The sequence below is a fragment of the Podarcis raffonei genome, chromosome 2 (assembly GCF_027172205.1).
Source record: "Podarcis raffonei isolate rPodRaf1 chromosome 2, rPodRaf1.pri, whole genome shotgun sequence".
NCBI classification, from domain to species: Eukaryota; Metazoa; Chordata; class Lepidosauria; order Squamata; family Lacertidae; genus Podarcis; species Podarcis raffonei.
This window is the reverse complement of record NC_070603.1, coordinates 84,762,404-84,784,381: the sequence shown is the minus strand read 5'-3', so window position 1 is coordinate 84,784,381 and position 21,978 is coordinate 84,762,404. Positions and strand designations below refer to the sequence as shown.

General features: G+C 46.6%; 2 protein-coding genes across 11 annotated transcripts in view; one reads left to right on the top strand and one right to left on the bottom strand.

Moving 5' to 3' along the window:
- Positions 1-18,345, bottom strand: part of COL7A1 (collagen type VII alpha 1 chain) — a 121,581-nt gene extending 103,236 nt beyond the window's left edge. For 7 of the 10 annotated variants that reach the window (XM_053377944.1, XM_053377940.1, XM_053377946.1 and 4 more), the window contains exons 1-7: positions 13,165-13,246; positions 7,163-7,256; positions 4,366-4,546; positions 2,968-3,127; positions 2,456-2,549; positions 1,362-1,520; positions 737-900 (exon numbers count right to left, since the gene is read on the bottom strand). In XM_053377944.1, the coding sequence (XP_053233919.1) occupies positions 737-900; positions 1,362-1,520; positions 2,456-2,549; positions 2,968-3,127; positions 4,366-4,546; positions 7,163-7,247 (843 nt within the window). In that variant the 5' untranslated portion in view covers positions 7,248-7,256; positions 13,165-13,246. Of the gene's footprint in view, positions 1-736; positions 901-1,132; positions 1,281-1,361; positions 1,521-2,455; positions 2,550-2,967; positions 3,128-4,365; positions 4,547-7,162; positions 7,257-12,680; positions 12,794-13,164; positions 13,247-18,246 lie in introns of those variants that run through there. The other 3 variants (XM_053377943.1, XM_053377941.1, XM_053377950.1) reach the window with 3 other exon arrangements.
- Positions 12,671-21,678, top strand: LOC128408349 (uncharacterized). Its single transcript, XM_053377951.1, has 2 exons — positions 12,671-13,680; positions 21,217-21,678. The coding sequence occupies exon 1, from the start codon at positions 12,742-12,744 to the stop codon at positions 13,654-13,656; it is 915 nt and encodes a 304-aa protein (XP_053233926.1). The 5' UTR covers positions 12,671-12,741; the 3' UTR covers positions 13,657-13,680; positions 21,217-21,678.
- Positions 21,679-21,978: the final 300 nt, after the last annotated feature.

The window sequence follows — 21,978 nt, the reverse complement described above, 5'->3', positions numbered from 1 at the left end:
AATAGTGCAAAAGTAAAATGTAAATGAACACACACAGCTCTGGTCAAGTTTATTCCTGGGTGCTTAAAAAAGTAAATTTTCTGAAGCCATTTCATTCCCCCCCCCCCCAGGGAAAGATGGCAATATGTAGGGATGGCTGGACTAAAATATCTGCAACATTTACTTCCTTATCAACCCTAAGTTTAAACCTCTGGAGGGCAGGGGTAACAACATAAAATGCATCGTTTATGTTTTAAGCTACAATCTAAGCCTTCCTTACACTGGGCTTGGGGAGGACGGCTTGGACTGAGCAGAGATGTTGTTCGGCTCGCTTCTGCCAGCTTAGCTGGCCTCTTTTTGGTTGCTGCCGGTGGGCTGACTGACACCAGTGTCACTCTGTCAGTGCAGATTTCCCCGCTTCTGCCTGCCAAGCATGCAGCCAGGCGGAAAAACTTGCTGGCAGTATCCAGAAAGCGCTAAAACAGGGTGTTCCAAGAGAAGGGCTGAGCTGGTCCGGGATCTGCTGGGTCCCAAGCTGCTCTCACAGCCAGTACTGGGTTGGAGCTGGGCCCATTCCCTGCATCCACTCCAGGCTTTCCCCGCCCCTTCCCCGCCATGAGCGGCCAGGCTGTGGATGCAGTGCTGGTTTCCACCACTCCACAGGGTCCCCATCAGTGGGGAGTTAGGATTAGCCCGCCTTTTGTGACTTACAGCTAGGTAAAGACACCTAGGACTGCACTGAAAGGGGAAGCCTCACCTCCTGCCTCTCAGCTGTTATTTGCTGCCCCAAGCCTGTGAGAGGCACATACTGGACTTTGTAGCCTATTACGGGACCACCAGCCGCCGTCCAGCGGATCCTCAGCATATCTGTTCCCTGCTCCAGGAAGACCAAATTTGAGGGGCCACCATATGTCTCTGTACCTTAAAGTAGAGGGGAGGAAACAGAGAGAATAAATCAAGATCCTTGCTGGCACATGCAGCTCACCACAGGCCCAGAAGGTAAGGTGAGCAAAGGCCAAGAATTTCAGAAAAGCAGTTCCTCCTCACCCCCCAACCCCCCCACACAAAAAAGCTGAAAGGATTTGTAGAATGATGAGCAACTTATGTTGACACCAGCAAGCACTGGAGGGTAAGAAGATTGAATGCTACCCACCCGCAGGGTGAGGTTAAACCAACACTGAGCTTAGGTCAGGGTTCCTGGTGGAGTATCACATTGATTAGATCAGGAGCTTCCTCCAGGATTTGCTGATGCATTTCCATGGAAACAGGGCAGGCTGGGAATTAACCCCTTGCAACCCTTGCCAGAGAAAGAGAGAGAGAATCAGGACCGAAGCAGCACTTCAAAGCTGAGCGGCACCTGCACCCCACCCCGAACCTTTTACCTGCTGGCTGTAGGATGCCCCCGGTGCTGGTGCACACCCTCCGCGACACCAGAGGCAAGAGAGTTGAGAGGATTTTAAAGTCAGTGACAAAGAAGAAATAATCCTCCGTGGGGGTAGAAGCCACTTTGGTCAGCTCGCTGCTGTCCGCGTTCTTGATGCCTGAGTGGGAAACAGAGGACTCTGGTAGCAATCGTCTTCAACCACCTTCAGACCTACATTTCCCCCTTCTTTGGGGTTTCCTAACCCTCTGTCTTTTCCATGCACTGGAGTGTTGGGATACCTAATGGCCCTTGATTACAGGCTAAGGCAAGAACATAGGAAATCTGACCATCGGTCACTCTAGCTTAGTATTGTTTACAGTGAAGGGCAGATGATTATTGCCTACAATGAGCAGGCAGCTACTCTCTTTAAGTACTTTAAGTAGAGGGCTGCTGTATGTGACAGGTACAGGCAGTGCCTGCAACCCACACAAGGACTGTGCCAATTTCTCTCCTAATCGTAACAGACCCAAACAGGCTAGCATTGTACCCTCATGCGATGCTGCAGCCAACACTGCAACACAAGATATTTCATGGCTTGTTGAAGAAGGGACAATTGCACGTGTTCAACATTCAAAATCATATGTGATTTATGAATTCACCACTGTTGAGATATAACATTTGGGGTTTATATATATATAAAAAGCTTCTTCTTATTAGGGTTTTTTTTCTGGCCCATCTCATCCAGCATCCTGCTCTCACAATAGCCAACCACTTCCACATGTTCACCCCAGATACATGTGCCATCTGTGAGAGGGAAGATTGCCAGGGATAACAAAACTAGGAGGCTCATCACCTGCTTGCAAAGTCCTTGTTCCCTGCCTTGGCCTCCACATGTGGCAAGTAGGAACTGGTATAGATGTTAACCAGCATCACCCACCCAGCTCTGCTTTTTCATACAGAGAACCAGCGGCAGGGTGAAGGAGCAGATGGTAGGAGCCAGAGATTACAGGAAGATACGACTGTATGGGGGATGGAGGAAGGGAGAAGTTCTCACGAATGTTGACCTTCCTGGATCCCAATCTCTCACGGGACCTGAATGCAGTAGCCACTCACCCACAGCAAAGACTTTAATGCCTTGATCCTTCAGCTTTGCAGCTGCCCCCTCAACTTCATCCTGAGACTTTCCATCTGTGATGAGGATGCAGATCTGATGCAGAGAAGGGAAAGTTATAAGCCATGGAGGTACCCTCAACAAGGAGTTGTAGCAAAGTGCCTCTTTCTGAATTTACATTGGTGCAAACTTTTTGGATCCTTCACCTAAGCTGGGTAGCTCAGATGCAGGGGGAATGGTGAGGGGTTGCCGCATGCGACCTATTTTAAGGGAATGTGCATCATCACAGCCTGGGGGTAGCTCCCCGCCTTCTGTCTCTCTCAACCTTCCCAAAGACAGTGATAGCTAATTATTCAGCTTCATAACATGCATGCTCCAACACTGCCAGAACCCAAAAGAGTGGCCACCAGGAGGCTAAGAAGTCCCATCAGCATATTACCCTGCTGCTTTGGCCACTGAATTCCCACCCATCCAGCCACCCTTCTCTCTGACAGAAGACACTCTCTCACAGTACCTTTGGAACATTAGGCCGGATCTGACTGGCTCCAAAGAAGTTATCTGCCACATGGCGAAAGCCTGCCCCTGTCCGTGTGTTCCCAGACTTGTAGGCCATCTCTCGGACAGCCTTCATCACCGCTGTCCCATTGCGGTATGTGGAGAACGTGAACTCGGTCCTGGGATCAAAACGAAAGGAAAGGTCAGGGGAGGAGGCAGGAGCAGAAGTCACAGGACCTGCCAGCCCATCTCTTGAGTGGAATCCACTGAATGAGCCCCCATTTCTTTATGGGCAGCCTTGTGCATCACCAGAAAGTTTTTCAGAAATTCCCAGTGGTGCTCTTAAGGAGTTTTCCAGGTGTAAGTGGAATGGTTGGCTCTTCAGAAAAGGAAAATGAGACCATGCTGTGAATCCAGGTTTCTTTTATATTTGAAAAAAGAGCTAAAGGCTCAAGTTGAAAGTAAAAAAAAGACACCCTAGCCATTTTTATAGCCAGCTTAAGCTATTACTATTATCATCATTAGTTACTGAATTTGTATAACGCCCTTCATCCAAAAACCACAAGGCAGTTCACAACATAAACATGCAAAATGAAAACACAAAATGCATAACAAAACAAAGGCAAAACAAACTAAAATCCCACCTCCCACAGACACATTTAAAAGGCCATATAATGTTAATCAGCCAAAAGCCTAATTGAAAAGAAGCTCTCTACAGAAGTTCTATTAAATTAGTCAGCTCTGTGAATAAGAAGCACCTTCTCTCCCTTGGGCATTGTGAGGATCATACTGCAGGAATGCAGAGAACTTTGAGCACAAATCTACATTATGACAATGGAAAGCTCTAGAACACTTCCCCCAACATGGTGGACTCAAGATGTTGTTGGTCTGAAACTCCCATCATCCTCAACAATTGGCCATTGGCTGGCTAGGTCTGAGGGGAGCTGGAGTCCAACAACATCCAACAGGTTGGAGGAAGGCTATTCTATAGTAGCCTATAAGACGGGGGTGCCAGATCCAGATATTGATGGACTCCAACTTCCACCATCCCAGACTATTGGGCCATATAGATTAGGGCTGATAGGTGTCCAACTACAAAGTCCTGAAGGGTCACAAGTTAGCCACCTATACTATGAGAAAGGCGCTACTGGATCAGGCTGAGGGCCAGTCTAGTCCAGCTCACACGCTCTTTTTAACAGTCATCCATCAGGCACCTCTGGAAAGCCTATGGGCAGGGCATGAAGGCAAGGATCCTCCCTTGCTGTTTTTCCTCCTCAGCACCTGGTTTCAGCAAAACACTACCTCTGATCAGAGAGGTCCCTCTGATCAGAGAGGCCGCTGCCATTGGATAAACCCATCTACCATGAATTTGCAGCTCCCGCAAATACTGCTGGAGGGCAGAGAGGCTGGGACTCACCTGGGTTCGTCACTGTACTGCACAGCTCCAAAGCGCACCCCTCTCTCACCCACCACATTGACAAAAGGGGCAACCAGCCCCTCCATGAAGTTCCGGACCATTTGGAAGTTGGCTCTTCCAATGCTAGAGGATCCGTCCACCAGGAACACAATGTCGGCCGTGTAGACGTTGGAGCAGACCACTGTAAAACAACAACCCATGGCTCAGATGGTTCACTATCACATGAAATACAGAAACATGATAGGCATCCCATTTTGGGGTCAGAGGCTGGGTATGGCCAGCCTTGCACCCTGCTTCTATACAGGCCAAAAGCCCGTACCAGAAGCCTTTTAGAGAAAGGGCTGTGTATTCTCAGGTTGGCGTTGCATTCACTGCTGCCATTCACAGCCACTCACAAAGCAGACAGAAACATATCTGCACACCAATCAGGTGTCCTTTACACTGGGAGTTACTTCAGTGCCTCATACACACCACATTCCTTTAGATTTAAGTCATCAGAAAGAGATAGCTTGGGGCTCCAGCTCCCACAGGGGCAGACAGAACCATTCCTATTCCAAGAGGGTGACTGCCTCTTTCCCTCTTTGTGCATCAACTGGCCCTCTAAATTCCCAAGTCTCCATCCTATGGGAGGATTGGAGGGGAAAGAGGAGACAGCAAGTCCTGGCTTAATAACTGGCACAGCTGAAGTGGGGAAAGAAATGCTATCTAGAATCATGATATTTGATTTAGGAGGTGAATAGAGAAGCAGTGTCTTTTTCTGTAACAAAGGGACCATGGTAAATTCCTTTGCTTCATCCCAGACGCACAGTTAGGGAGTGGAGCCCAAATTTTTTTGAAGGTGGTTTTTTTAATTGTTTTTTTCCCTCCTGTTGCCAGGTGCTATGGGAAAGTGCAAGCCTATCTGCAAACACTTGCAGAGAAGCCAGTCCTTGACACCTCAGTGGAGCTATAAGATGCTCAGTTTTCACTCAACGGAGCCACAATATGCTCCTCAAGGGGAAAATCAGTTTTTAAAACTATGAACTCCTTCTCCTTGGATATCAAGCGGAAGTGAGTGTATGGGACACTGAATGGAACATGAATGTGAACAGAGAAGCTTTAGATAGGTAGCCAAGAACATTTGCATGTTTATCTTTGATCTGGAAGCTTTCAAGCAAGAGAGAAGGATGAGAAAGGGTGGAAGAGGAAAGGTCACTAAGTGCAATGGACCTTTCTCAGCAAAATAAACACTCCAACATGAAACAAAACCTTTGGCAAACTATTTCGAAGCAAAGCCAGAGCAATTATCAGTGTTAAGTTGTGGTTAGGATAGGTGGAACCATCAAACCGCTTGTCATGCTGTAGCATGGGTGGGAAACCTCTGGACCAGAGATTTTGATGTTTAAAATGGGAGTGAAGGGAGACTTGCAAAGTCACACATTTGACAGGTGGGTAGCTCTAGGTAGTGCAAGCAGTGTGCACCCTGCATGACAGGTTCATGACATGAACATATATTTCTGTTACACATGAGCTGGCAACTATGGTTGAATGCTTCTAAAGAAGTGAGGGCCAGAAGCCAGCATTAAACCATGGTTTAAAGTTGCCTAACAAATCCCAGCTTATTTCAAAGCCAGGGTGTTAAATGCCTGGAGACTGTAAGTAGGTCAGGAAGGGGTCAGGAGAGATGGGTGAGAAGGAACACCTTTGCACCCAACTTCCTGCCAGCAGCCTCACTGCTGCTTACACCAGGTATCCTGGCTCTTCCTAGCTAAAGTCTACGAACTCAGGTGCTGATTCTTTCCAAAAGTTTTAATGCTCAAATCAGTGTGATACATATGCAAATGATACATAGGCAGAGGCACAGCAGGCAACACACAGCTCTCCTCAAGGCATGAATAAATGAAGGCACAGCAGGCAGTACAGTTACTCATGCAAAAGAGTTGCTTCCCTTGCATTCCCATGATAAAGGAATGGAGAAGGCACAACTTAGCATAGCGAGCAGTTCTATTCTGTTCACAGCTTCCCTGGTGTCTAAGGGACCTATTGCATTGCAAGTAGCCATCTTTGTCATCTTCCAAAGGCTGCAATGCAGAGATAATGCTTCACCAGGAAAAAGAAATCAGAAAACAGGGACTGTCTCTGGTAAACAGAGAGAGTCAGAGCTATGCATACGCCACCTCCATCTCCATCCCAGCAGGGCAATGCAGCCAAACCAAGTTCACCCTTAGCATGAGCCTCCGAGTGGTGCTGGAAGCATCACCTTCCCTATTCCATTCCTTCACCCTTCCCCCCTTTCTTGCTACCCTCTCCTCTCCCTTCACTCTCTCTTGCTGGAATGCAGACTAAGATCCTTGGGACAGGTCTCTGGCAGGTGTTGTATTCAAAGTAGTGCGAGAACGTTCCATCAGAACAAAAAATTCTCTTTGCACAACAGAACATTCTCCTACTTTCCCTCTCCCAAATCTATTCTGAGGGTTCCTCCAACCTTCTGCATCAGATTTGGGTATGGGGCAGGGTGCGCAGGGTTGGAGGAGAGGTGGGGGAACCATTGTGCTACTTGTCCTTGTCGTTGTGAAACCATTTAGTTGCATAGCACCCATGTGGGGTTTTTTTAATGTTCTTAGCATGCACAGATGAAGACACAAAGCTGCCTTACATTGAGGTACACCAGCCCTGGTCTTCTGACTAACAGTGGCCCTAAAGGTCTCCACTGGAGGATTCCCACCCCCTGGCCCAGGCCCAGATCTTTCAGATGCTGAGCACGTACTCTGAGCTATGGAACCATTCCATAGTGTTACACATGTCACAATCCACCTACCTCTCTCCCTTTTCTGAGCCATAACTTGTGCTGAAGCAAAGAGCGTGGCATGGAGCGCAGTGAGGAACAGCATCTCCCCTCTCATTGTGGGAGTCTGTAAAAGAGAACAAGAGAAAAGACGATGGCTTAGGAGGCAAGAACGTAACAAGAGCAGTTGCAAGTTGCTTCAAAATCACGGCAACACCTCACTTGACAGTCCTAGTTCTAGTCAGCCACACTGGTATTGGCGACTGCAAGCATGATAAAGACATAACAATGCTCAGAGATGATGGGAGCTATAGTACAGCAACATCTAGAGCAGCGGTTCTCAACCTGTGGTTCCCCAGATGTTGTTGGACTACAGCTCCCAGCATCCCTGAGCTCTGGCCTAGCTAACTGGGGTGATGGGAGTTGTAGTTCAACAACATCTGGGGACCCTCAGGTTGAGAAAGGCTGACCTATAGGAAGTATGTAGTACCTTAACAAGAGATGACCAAAGAACAGAATGAAAATCCTGGTAAGACATAAAGTGGTACCTCGGGTTACAGATGCTTCAGGTTACAGACTCAGCTAACCCAGAAATAGTACCTCAGGTTAAGAACTTTGCTTCAGGTTGAGAACAGAAATCGGGCGGCGGCGGCACGACAGCAGCAGGAGGCCTCATTAGCTAAAGTGGTACCTCAGGTTAAGAACAGTTTCAGGTTAAGAACAGACCTCCAGAACGAATTAAGTTCTTAACCCGAGGTACCACTGTATAAATAGGAAAGGGCTGGCACTCTGGAGGTGTCAGTTGCACAGAGAATTATCATAGCGCTGCATTCAGCTCCTGCAGTACAATTGCAGCTTGGAAACCCCTACCTCCCGGCAGTGGCGTAGCGTGGGGGGTGCAGGGAGGGCCGGCCGCACCGGGCGCAACATCTGGGGGTTAGGGTTAGGGGACACAAATCCACGGGTTAGGGGGCGCAAATCCACGGGTTAGGGGGCGCAAATTACTTGCCTTGCCCCGGGTGCTGACAACCCACGCTACGCCACTGCCTCCCAGAAGCCTGTCTCAACTCCAAGACCATCAACTTCCTGGCCAGCTATGTAAGTGGGATGCCTATGGCAACCCAAGCTCTGCAGCTGTGCTATAACAGGCGTAAAACCGACGAATTAAGATGCCTATTGACATTCTTCAGTGTTGTGGATTATGCCCCATAAACCCTGTCTGCACTATACATTTGAAGTAGCATCATACCACTTTCAACAGCCATGGCTTCCCCCAAAGAATCCTAGGAAGTGTAGTTCATTAAGGGTGCTGAGAGTCATAGGAGACTCCCCATTCCTGTCGCAAAGTTACAATTCCCAGGGGTTCCATGGGGAAAGGGACTAACTGCAAAACCACTCCAGCAATTGTAGTTCTGTGAGGGGAATCTCCTAAGAATCTCCTAAGAACTCTCAGCACTGTTAATGAACCACTCTTCCCAGGATTCGTGGGGGGTGCTGTTTAAAGTGGCATAATGCTGCTTTAACTGTACTGTGCAGATGAAGCCACAGTCCTCACCAGCCTTCAGGCCCAAGATCTGTAAACACACACCTGCTACACTGGATTGGATCATTCAAAGAATGTTGCACAAAAGATATCAATCCTCTCTTTTTTTTGCAACAGGGTCAATGCATCATAGCTGTTCAGCTGGTTTGGAGCACACTTTGATAGGTCTTCCCTGTCAAAAAAGAAAGGTAAGCAGCAGAGTCGAATACTTTCCCCCCTTTGAACTACCCTAAGTCTCCTACGTGCCAAGCCAGAACCACGCCTGTTGCTGAGAGCTTTACTCAGTGCTGTGCCTACTCTGTGGTTTTACAAGAGTGCAGAAAAATGTAACTTTGGCTGAATGTGCTGACAATCTTAGCTTTCCTTTTAAAAACTGCAAGTTCCCAGCCCTTTTGACTGTAAAGATGCTCAAGGGAACGTGGGAAACGCTTACTGAAATATCAGAAGGTGACTGGGCAAAAGTTGCAGTGCTCAGAGGTCAGGGCTTCCATCAAAACCATTTTTCCCCGCAACAGAACAAATTAAGGAGAATAGGATAGATTATGAAAATGTTCAGAATTCATACTAGTCACAGAATTCAGCTTTTCTTAGCACAGAATTTGGTTGCTCAGAATTTAGATGGTCTAATTTTTTTAAAGCCCTGGCTTTACTGCTCTCGTCCTACAGAAGCACCAGAAGGCTAAACTAGTGCCAACATGGGAGATTCAGGCTGCAATTCTGCACACATATTCCAGAAAGTAAATCTCCCTGAACTCAATAGAACTTACTTCTGCATAGGATTACACTGTTAGTCACAGAAACCCCAATGCAATTTTCCTCTTCTAAAAAAGAGCCATGCCCAAATTTGGATCGGAGCTGTGGCAGGAGGAGGAGAGGGAAAGAGATACAGGTACAGTTTGTGTGTCTGTATGTTTTTCCCCTCTGATGCTAACAGCAGCTTTAGGAAGGTGATACATTTGCATTGCATGGTTGGTGCAGGGGCAAAGAGTTAAAACTCCCTCTGTCCCATAGTCCTACACCAAACTACATGCATCCCAAGCCATTTTTTGGAAAAAAGGAAAGGAAATAACGTCCGGTGATCCATTCATGGAACTGCTTGCTTTCGTGCCAAGGGATTAAGCTCCCAAGTATCACACATTTACACATTTGGGGATTCTTTCCATTTTAATACCAGGCATACTCATCAAAGAGGAAGCACCGTTGTACACAATGACATATGCATGACTCAAGTAGAGTGCCAGGACTATGTTGTTCTCCTGAGTAATTTTGGGGCCAGCCTCACAGAAAGTTGCACACACATCACTGTCCACATGCAATTCTAACTGTGCCGGAGATCACAGAGCCTGCAGTGTCAGGAGATTCACTGCATGCAAATGGCGTATATTACTATCTAAGATGCTTCGTGTGCACACAGAACAGACTGAGCACATACATCTGTGTAGGTGTGACAGAACAGACACAGGCATAAGTGTAAAAACTGTGCTCTTCTATGCCTCCCACCCCTTTCATGTCCTGCTCATCCAGAGGAGTCCGTGTTCACCACACATCTTCAGACTAATCCCCTGCAGCCCTTGTGAAAGGCAAACAAAGCTCACAAATGAGTGTCTTTGAATAGCTTTGCAGGAGCTGAGAAAAGATCTCAGCCTTAGGGCAAAAGGTGTGTACAGTACAGACAGTAAAACCTGCCACCCTAGGCACAGCTGCCCAGCCCTTCACAGCTCCTCTCTCCTCCAGCTGCTTTTTGCTCCCTGTTTTGCTCTTCTACTCCTAAGTGCCCGGGTTTTCTAGTGCCTTGGATTTTCCTTTCCTTTCGCCTCCAAGTTCCCCTGGGCACATATTTCATCTGACACTTTACTGTTAAAACAGGTGCCAAGGCATACTTCACTGGAGCAGCCCTGGGTTTTGTGCAAGTCTTTCTGGACCTTGAAAGATGCAAGACCAGTAACCGAAGTGAGCAGGGACTCAGGAATGGGACCCACCCTCTAGATGGAATATGGGGATTCCCCTTTCCACATGGAGCAAAACCATACCAGAAAGTTATTTCAAATCATCAGAGTGTCACTCTGGAGTCCTTCCACTTTCTTTGCCTAACTAACTGCTGGTTACTCCAGTCTTCCACTAGAGTCCTGAAAGCAATATGCATGAACAGGTGGGTCACCTTGGACTAATATTCATAGCCTCAGGAAACTGCTTTTGACTTGGCAAGAGCAAGTGCATTCAGTGGACAGCATTACCATATGATCTCAGATTGAAGTTCCAGCTCAGCCACAAACCACAAGATAAGTCTTGGAAAGTTGCTAGCTTTCCACAGTAAATGCATTATTGTTTCTGCATTATTGTTCCTTATGTGTTGCAGAGTTATTGCATTTCTGCAGCTTGGATTCTGATTTTTTTTTGTCACATCACAGGAAAAAATGTAATTTCCACACTACCACCTAAAAAAGTTATTGCATTCATTATAATTATAGTGAACAAAACTTCCCCCTACCCTGCAGCATTGGTGTATGGGATGGAGGGTGGAGCCATAGCTCACGGGTGGAGCATGTGGTTGGCATGCAGAAGGTCCCAGACTCAACCCCTGGCATCTCCAGCTAGTATTACATGATGAGGAATGACCTCTGCATGCAGAGGCGAAGCAACCTGCTCCAGTACCCGGAGTGGCACGTGTCCCAGGGGGAGTGGCATGCGTCCTGGAGGGTGCCGCCAATTGAGGGTTGGCATTTTGTCAACCCCCCGCCCTTTGGAATGGTACCCAGGGCGGACCGCCCCCCCCTCGGAACGCCCCTGTCTGCATGAGACCCTGTGCCAGTAGACAGTACCGGACTACAAATAATCTGGCCTAGCAGAAGTCAGCCTCCTATGTTCCTCTTTCATTTCATGTACTTTTTGCTTTAAAAATGAGGATTTCCTTAGTTCTTTGAAGGCTGTTCCCTCTGTTTCCATAGCCAGATGGTACATCTGCACAGATGTTAAAATATGGCTCCCACACCTCTACATCTTATTCATGGATTGGCTATCACTTCATTGCCTTTAAAGTGAGGCTTGTAGCATCCCACAAAGGCTGAAATGTGGGTAGCATGTGTTTTGATTGGCCATCTGGGTAAGGCCTCGGCCTCAGTTTCCAATCTGTAAAAGGAGAATAAATGGTGACAGTGTGCCTCAAGCCTTAAAAGGTGTTATACAAATTATGGGCCGGGGGGGGACTTAGCATCGTAGAATTATAGAATTGGAAGGGACCCCCAAGGGTCATCTAGGACAACCCCCTGCAATCATTGCACAAAGTACAGTGGCTAGAATGTTGGATCGGGGAACCTGGTGCGAATCCATGTTCATCTTAGCAAATCTCCCCAGATTACCAATCTAATCTACTTTGTAGGGTTGCTGTGATGATATCCCAAATCCGAAGATGCCACCCTGATGCGAAATTATTTGGGATTCCAGTGCAAAGATTCCATCCTTTTCCATTTACTCTGCCCTCCTTGGGGGTGAGCTGTCAAAAGGACAGGCCCAGGGGGCGGAACAGCTGGTTGACAATGCAACATATTATAGAATTCAGAAGGGACTCCCTGCCTGGAGTGGCCTGAGGGCTGACATTCCTTTGACTGCATGAGAACATCCACAAGAAGAAGAGCAATTATTATTATTTTAAAAAAAACTATTAACAGCTGGTGTACAGGTGAGGACAAAACCAGAGGAGAAGTAGAAGCAGACTGTGAAAGAAAATGGATGACCAGAGGGCTTCTTCTGAGCTGCCACCACTTATCCTGGGAAGCATTTCAGTGAGAATGCAGAGGGTGAAGTGCCTCTGAACACATGCAGAGTGCCTTTTCCTTCCTACTAAGTAACTACCACCAAACCAGCTCCACACATGAAGGATTTCAGAGAAGTTGCAAAGATGCCAGTCTCTTCAGACCCAGCACCTCCCATTATAGACACTGGACGTCACTCACGAGCAAAACTGAACCTTTCCGTTCAGTGCAATTAGGCTGCAATTGTAAACACTCTTACCGAACTCCGCGGGACTTACTGCCGAGTAAACGCGCTGAGCAGGGAACCTGCGGCCCTCCAGATGTTGACAGACGTCACCTCAGCTCCCATCGGCACCGCCAATGGTCAGGCGAGTGATGGGAGTTTGCAGCCCAGCCACCATCTGGAGGGCCGCGGGATCCTCAGCGCGGGAAGACGGAGGAGTAGAAGGAGGCCCGGCGGGCGCAACACGTGGGAGGAGGAGCGCGGGGACGAAGCCCAGGCAACGCGCGCGCGCACCCCCGAACCAAACCCCGGCGGAGAGGGGCAGCAGGACACCCCGCCGGCACGAGGCAGGGAGAGCGCCCGGACGCGGCGGCATCACTTCGGTCCGGAGCCGAAGCTGCACCGGCCACCACCTGGCTTGCAGAGCCACAGAAAGGAAGGAAGAAAAAGCAGCAGCAGCGGCTGCTCTTCCTGCACCGCTTGCTGGGGAATCCGCTCCCCCTCGAAAGGCGGGAGTTACCTGCTGCTGGTGGTGGTGGTGCCGCCGCCGCCGCTTGTGAGCATAATCTGCCAACTCCCGTTGCAACGCTGCAGTTCCTCCTTCTCCTCAGCGGGAGCCCGCCTGAGCGCTTTCCGCGATGCACATCGGAGAGACAAGGAAACCAAGCGGCTCTCCACAGGCAGCCGAGAGGAAATCTGGACGGAGTCCCAGCGGCGCTGTTGCCAAGGGGGGCGGGGGGCGCGAAGGGGCTGTATGTGCGGAGGGTCCGCCCCTCCTTCTGGCTGCTGCTGCCGCCGCCGCTCCCGCCTTCTTGCTCCCCCGGAGTCCCTTAAGTTCAAGCACTCCCCGGCTGGCTGTCGGAAAATGGGGAGCGGGCGAAGAGCCGGCGGGCCGCACCTCCCGTCAGCCCCTCCTCCGACCCTCTCAGGTGGAAGAGGCGGCTTCTCTTCTCGCGTGTCAGGCGGCTGGGAGTGGAGCTGGCGAGGCCACACCCAAGAGCTTCCCCCTTGATGTGGGGCTGCCTTCGCTTCTTTGGTAAGGATTTGATTTATTGATTTATTTTCATCGCCTCTTAAGTTTTTCCTCTTGCTCCAAGAGCAAATCGAATCGGGAAGGGACAGCAACTTGTAAGATGTACTGCTACACACACAATACTTCCCAAAGTTCTATTACGAAATTAAAAGACGCCTGCTTCTTGGGAGAAAAGCAATGACAAACCTACACAGCATCTTAAAAAGCAGAGACATCGCCTTGCCAACAAAGGTCCGTATAGTTAAAGCCATGGTTTTCCCAGTAGTGAGGTATGGAAGTGAGAGCTGGACCATAAAGAAGGCTGATCGCCGAAGAATTGATGCTTTTGAATTATGGTGCTGGAGGAGACTCTTGAGAGTCCCATGGACTGCAAGAAGATCAAACCTCTCCATTCTTAAGGAAATCAGCCCTGAGTGCTCACTGGAAGGACAGATCCTGAAGCTGAGGCTCCAATACTTTGGCCACCTCATGAGAAGGGAAGACTCCCTGGAAAAGACCCTGATGTTGGGAAAGATGGAGGGCACAAGGAGAAGGGGACGACAGAGGACGAGATGGTTGGATAGTGTTCTCGAAGCTACCAGCATGAGTTTGACCAAACTGCGGGAGGTAGTGGAGGACAGAGGTGCCTGGCGTGCTCTGGTCCATGGGGTCACAAAGAGTCGGACACGACTAAAGGACTAAACAACAAGAAGAAGTACAGATATCAACAATCCAGGGGAATAGGCTATAATTATTTCAGTTTCACAAAGGAGGGGAATAACGGTAGTGAGCTGCTTTGGAAGGCCATGCATGCAGGTCCCAGCAAAGGCAAGACTAACACTCGGGTCCTTGAGATTTACACCTAGCTCTTTGCATATCAGACCACTCTGCCTTTCTGTGTACAAGTCAGGTTTAACTTTGCAGTGGGGAAACTCAGGTGTAGGATAAACCCCTTGTTCCCAGCCACAACACGAGACCTTTGGACCAGGTTTTCTGTAACAAGCAAGGTATGTGCTTCTGGAAATCATGATTCTTGTCATGAAAGTTATTTTTCCCTATGTGCCAAAGGAGCAAATCATCACAACAGTGCATTAGTACCTTATTAGTAGCCAACATGCAAATCAAATTGGATGACCGGCAACAAGGGGATTTCCTTTCGGCTTTCACCCCTGAACCTTTGACACGGGATAGAGATCGTTGAATGGGTTCTGATGCAGATAGTGGCTTCAGCATCCAGCCTAGTTTTTCTCCTTCCTTTGCTGGTTTCCATCTGCTGCTTTTAACATCAACCTGGTGCTCTCAGGGCATTTAGGACTAGAACTCTCATCAGCCCAGTGAAGAGTTCTGGAGAATTTGAATGCTGGTGCTGCGGAACCAAAGGAAAGTATTGCTCAACTGTGGATTTGAGAGTGTTGTGCTTAATTCACAGGCTTCTAGATTCTGGGATCCAGTGTTGTAAAACGACTGAAGAGGCGTGATCTCTTTCAAATCATAAATGAGCAACAAGTGTTAGCTGTAACTTGATGTTTGCATTGCTTTGATGGGTTCCCTTAATAAACTGTGTAGAAAATGTAATGAATTCTTTTGAGTTGGACAGTGGAGAGAATCGCCCAACCCCTTCAGAGTCTTTTAAAGGGATTCTCTCCTTTTTCTAAAACAACAGAAAGATCTTTATCACATGCTAGTGGTTTTTACCTAAGCAAATTCAATGAATAGAATGACCTTATTTCTGGTCATGTATGCAAAATCACTTTCATGTTATTCATTCATCTGAAATAACTATTTCCTGGTTCCATGCACATGATCACTTTCATGTATGAAGACCCTCATTTTACCTATAATGTAAATGCACTTACCTAGATGTGCAGTTCTAGCCCCAACCCCACCCCCTTTAAGCATGAAGCAACCCTACTTTGAGCCAACATCACTCCCACTCCCACTTTTGATTTTCACAGGTCAAGCTTAGAACAGCAAGAGCTCTTTTAAGTCTTACTGGGACCCAACACAAATATTTAAGGTTTGTTGATTCTATAGAGGCAAGGCACCCCAAACTGTTTATCTCATCTCCATTCATCATCCCTTCAACAACAGTTTAAGGTACAGACTGGGGTGGGTCAGGGTAAAGGAAAACATCTGCACACAAGTAAAAATCACAAAATGCACTCTCTAATTTTCACTTGGATTTTTGATCTAAGCACTTTCTGGCATGCCAGGAAAATGTCTCAGAATTTTCTAAGCATCTTTATCACATACACAGCCCAACAAGACAGCAACAAGAATCCACCAACAGCATACGAATCAATATGGCTAACCTGATACAAAAACACCCACCCACCCCCACTCACACATGTATAAGACTCACGAATCGCCAATCCACCCTTGGCACTATCAGTGTATAAGATGCCCCCTAATCTTTGACATTGGGAAAAACTTAGTCTTATACATGGAAAAATACAGTATCTTAGTTCCAGCAAAGAATATGTCCATTGCTCCTTGGCTGGCAATTGCAAGTTAATGCACATGGTTATAATATTTTTTTGCTAATTTACCCCTTATCCTTTCCTCTGGCTTCTCTTTGCTTATCACAAACAGGTTCACCATGAGTGAAAGTGAGATTCATAATTTCCCCCAGTGGGTGAGAGAGTGGTGACCAAGCAGAACCTGAGAGGCTACAATGGGTTTAGAAATATTTATTTTGAACGCATCAGCATAAGACCTCTGAATGTATTTTGGTTTATAAAAGACATAATCATACTAATATCAAAGAGAAATAAACAGCACACTATACATAAATAAATCTTGGCAGAAGGAAAAAAAATCTAAGAAATAATAAAGTGCCAATTACATGTAAAGATTACCATATGCAAGATTAAAATTAACTATGCCTATCTCAGTGTAAAAATATTATAAGAAGCAATGGAATGTTAAAACAAAGTTTTCTTCTCTGTGTGTGTTCCAAAAAAGATGTCAATTGACATCAGAAAAAAACTGTTTTCGTGAAATAGAGCTGAATCTAAGATTGAGCCCAGAGAAGAAATGTAAACTCCCTGTTCCCTAACACATCAAAAATATTTTACTGATTGCTGATTGCTTCCTTTGCTCACAACTAAATTTTGTTTCGTATTAGTAAATGAGTAAAACCTGCTGGAACAGTTTTGAGTTGTTTTAGGCACCGACATGATCCCAAGTCTTCCTGGGCTCCAGGAAGACTCACAAAATTCACTTAGTGTTGCTAGCCACATGGAGTAACATATCTTGCATCTTCTTCACATCGGTGTATTGTCTTAGCTCGCCTAAGACCTTGTCAGCATTTCCATTTTTTGCACTTCAGACAGAAAAAAACCTCATTTGTGCCCTCAAGGCAGACTTTCAAGCCTACTTCAGATAATGCAAAGAACCGTCCAAACTTAGATAATGGTTCAGTCTTCTAGAGTCAATAGTACACCAGGATTGTGACCAGCTAGTATCTTGAGCTGCAGCTTCCTAGGGAACAGGCAGTTCCATTAGGTCCTTTTGACCTTGTATCATAGCCCGATTTGGGAGGGGGTGTGTGTCTGTTTTTGAAAGAGCTATTGCTTGCACTGAAAATGGTCATATAAATTGTCATGTTGTGTGACTCATCGCCACTGAGCAAACCACTGCTCACATTGGCAGCAGTCATGCAAACCAGCCATGCAGAACTCCGGCAGGCCTGCACAACTTCTGATCCTGCAAGTCGACCACGAGCCCCCAGCCGCGTGCGGCAGCACCCCAAGCAGCAGCTTATCAAGCACATGGCCTGCCATCATGCGTGGCTGGTGGGCTCCATTCAGTTTGGTGGAACAGAAGTCAAGGGACATATCCAGGGTGACAACCCATGCAGGTCTCTGCTCTAAGGTGTCAACACTTAGCTCCCATATGAGAGCAGAGCATTTGCTTTGCATGCCTAAGGTCTCAGATTCAATCCCTGGCATCTCCGGGTAGGGCTGGGACTGGGAGAGAACACTGCCTGAAAGACTGGAGAGCTGCTGTCAATCAGTATAGGCCAGGCATCCCCAACCTTCGGCCCTCCAGATGTTTTGGACTACAATTCCCATCATCCCTGACCACTGGTCCTGTTAGCTAGGGATCATGGGAGTTGTAGGCCAAAACATCTGGAGGGCCGCAGGTTGGGGATGCCTGGTATAGACAATACTGAGGTAGATGGAATGATGCTCTGACAGCTTCCTATGATCCCAGCAGGACAGATGTTTGTCCTGGAAGCCATGAGGAGGAGGAACATTTCAGCTCATGGTGGTGGGGGACAGCACTCCTCCCTCCTTTCCTCTACCTTATAGGCAAGCCTGACACAGTACAACCAGCAGAGGGTGTAAGGGCTTGCACTCAGTAGCCAGACCTTAACCTTCATTAGGCTTAACCTTAGCCTTCATTGTAAAGAAGGCGACCTTAATACTGCTACTTCCTGCCACAGAGAACTATCATTCAGAGTCTTTCTGAACAATCCTTTTTTTTTTTTTTTGTATGATAACTGCATGGCTTTAATGCATTTACTACATAATCCAGGCATTCCCCCTCCCAATATGTGAATACTGTATGCATATTTGTTTTTACCTGGAAAAGGGTATTATTCCACCATTTAGTGTTTTCACCAGTCAGCGGAATTTTGAAAGATCTGTAATGATAAAACAGAAATTGGGGCTGCTTAGTGATCTAGGTAGGGACGCGGGTGGCGCTGTGGGTTAAACCACAGAGCCTAGGACTTGCTGATCAGAAGGTCGGCGGTTCGAATCCCCGTGACGGGGTGAGCTCCCGTTGCTCGGTCCCTGCTCCTGCCAACCTAGCAGTTCGAAAGCACGTCATGTGCAAGTAGATAAATAGGGACCGCTACGGCGGGAAGGTAAACGGTGTTTCCATGTGCTGCTCTGGTTCGCCAGAAGCGGCTTAGTCATGCTGGCCACATGACCCGAAAGTTGTCTGCGGACAAAACGCCGGCTCCCTCGGCCTATAGAGCAAGATGAGCACGCAACCCCAAAGTCGGTCACGACTGGACCTAATGGTCAGGGTTCCCTTTACTTTACCTAGTGATCTAGGTATGTGTGGGAGAGAGAAAGAGAGAAAAAAAGAGAAAAAAAGAAAGAAAGAGGCTTTCTGAAAATGTTTCACAATAGGCAAAATGGTGGTTTGGGCTAACAGAGGGAGGAAATATCCATGTCACTTTGGCTTTTTAATAAAAACAACCCTGAAGTCAGAAACCTGTCCACTTGCAATGTGCCATGTGTATTGATGGTGCTTTATTAATAACAGTGAGAAACCATCCTTTTAACTTTCTTGGCCATGCACACAAAAGGTTAAGATGTGTTAAGAAGTAATTATGCTGCATTGGTGGTCATTTAAAGTGGATTAATGGTAAGCTCCTTAACATTATCTGAAATCCACTACCAGACTTGCAAAAGTATTTACATTTTCAACTAGTTCAGAATTTATTATGAATGAAATGTGTACTCCAATCCACTTTAGTGACTTTGAATATGAAAGCAAGAGATGGTAGAATTTTTCCAAATTCATCGCCATGCAGCATAAATAATGTTATCCTATGGACGTGCAGGAACAGTGCTTATCACTTTTCCAAGAGTGGCATTTCACCAGACAGAGCTGTTCCATCATGGCATAGCTGTCAACATTTCCCTTTTTTTAAGGGAAATTCCCTTATTCCGAATAGGATTCCTTGCAAGAAAAGGGAAAAGTTGACAGCTATGCATCATGGATACCCAAAGTATAAACGAAATTGGTTGTGAACATAGATACAGCTGAACTGATGAGAGTTCTTTCTTCCATCATTTGCTCTTGTCTGGATAAGTATGAGAATAGAATGCACACCAGGGGTGTGGAACCTGTGGCTCTCCAGGTGATGTTAAGTTAATAATAATAATAATAATAATAATAATAATAATAATAATAATAATAATTTATTATTTATACCCCGCCCATCTGGCTGAGTTTCCCCAGCCACTCTGGGCGGCTCCCAATCAGCATGATCAATGCTAAGGGAAGACAGGAGTTGGAATCCAACAATATCCGGGGGGGGGGGCACGGGTTCTCCATCCCTGTTCTAAAGAAGCAAGATGATATGGACAAAAGAGAACTGAGCTCAGTTGTTCTGCCACATCCTGGTTCCCATGCATTTTGCAAGGGTATCTGGGGAACTTTAGCATGCCCAGCTTAAAGTGTGGCAAAGGTTGGGACACCAGAGACAAAGAAAATGTCCTTAGTCAACGAATGCTGGGGGAAATGGCTCCAGAGTTGAATTAAGAGGTTGTCCAAGGGCTAACCACAAGAAAGAAAACAAACAGGAAGACATGGGGATTTGCAGACTGCTCCATTTCCAGCCTGGCCTGAGAGAAGAGAATGTTCACAAAGAGAAGGAAACAAGAAGTTGGCCTTCCTCTCCATTTTCCTCTAATGCAAGAATGAAGAAAAACTTGGTTGCACAATAATAACAGGGCAGAGAGAAGTTCTTGCAAGACTGGCACATAGGAATGCATTGCAATGAATAAGCTTTGGTAAAAATCAACCATTAAAACATCAATGCCGTTGGGGTGTTGAGAACCCTATGCTATTAATTATCTCAAATTCTGCATCTAGGAAACCCAACCTATGTTGTTAGAATGCATCGTGTTAAGGCAGGCAATTTTGTCAAAGTGTGTCTAAATGGAATGCTCATACTTTATTATTTTTATTTATTAAAGGGTGAGGTGGATCAAGATATTTCACTGGGGAAAGAGGGCTGTACCATAAAAGGGGGACAATAGTGCAGCATCCCATCCACCCGTAAGAACATATCCTGGTAACTCATTAGTTTTTGCTTGCATAGGACTATCATCCTTTTTTTCCTCTGGAGGAGGATAATGTTCCACAGGCTCACACACTTACAATAACTTTCAGCTTCCTTCACATAGATTGCCAGCCTGCATACACAGTACACACACACTTCTGAGTTCTGTAATGGAAACAACCTCCTCGCCTTCCTCTGACCGGTCATCCAAACTGAAACAGCCTCCTGCTCAGAAGTGTAATTAACAAAGGAAGGGCAGCCTGTCCCAATTAAATGAGGGAAGTTCATTTAAAAAAAAAGAATGGATGGGACTGCCAAGAGTTTTGGATCTGGCCTCAGGCCTAGAGTGTACGGAGTGGCTTGAGTGTACGGTTCTTTGAGAGCAAATTTGTCTGAAGGCATCAGCTGGGATCTTGACACAAATGAGTTTTCTTGATATCTGCCTCTCTCATCAGACCAACTCTGCTTTTTTCAGATGGCTACCACTACAATAAATTGAGAAGCAAGCAACAGGGACTTATCCCAACAACACAACGCTGGACTGAAGACCCCACCACCACCACCGCCCAGATGTCCTTTTTATTCGACATGCATAATTATTTGTGCTCACGATGCTATCAGGGCAGTTATATGAGATCCCACTTTTGATACTGCTTGCAGCTGCAAAAGTTTTGGGGTTGTCACGCTGCTTCATTTCCCATTGGTGTTATGTCCTATAATGCTGTTTAATTCCTATTACTTTTGTTTAGCTATAGATCCTCCGGACAACAATAATGTGGTAGCACTGGGGAAGCATTGCAGAACAACTAATAAAGCAGAATAAACCCTCCACAAATGCACCATTTGTGTGTCCAGAACATCTTGCAGAATGCACCCACAATAAGACACCAGTCTGGAGGTCCCCTAAATGTGGATGTGTTGCTTTGATAGCCTTCAAGTATAGCTGTTGGGGAAATGCAGTAGGAGAAGTCTTGAATCTTGGTGAGGGATTAGATCCTGGGTGGAACGTATTCCATATCCATGTTCTGTTTCAGAAAAAAAGAATCAGAACAGAGCTTCACTCAACAGGGGCTCAGATCCAAAGCTGTCCAGGGCAGGCAATGTACTCTGATATGTATGTCTATGATTACAGCCTTCACTTGTCTTGTAGACTTGAACCCAGGACTTTGCTACTAGGAAATAATACACCTGAATAAAATAATGAAAACATGGCTAGTTGTGAATGGTTCACTATGCACATTCCACACAACAGTCTGGTCTAACCTTTTAAAAGTGGTTTTTATTGTAAAAAAAACATAGTTGTACTGTGGTCAGGAGAAACACCCAAAATAATACCTGTTGTGCTGCTACCTGAGCATCACCTTGTTCTGGAAATTAGTAGAACACAGAATTAAATTTGTCCTGGATACATTTGTATGCCTTACTGTCAGTCATCTCCTACCATGATTTCTTCAAACACTTGTGGTTTTTGAGGGCCATAATTGTGGGCAGAAGACTGCTGTTGCAACATT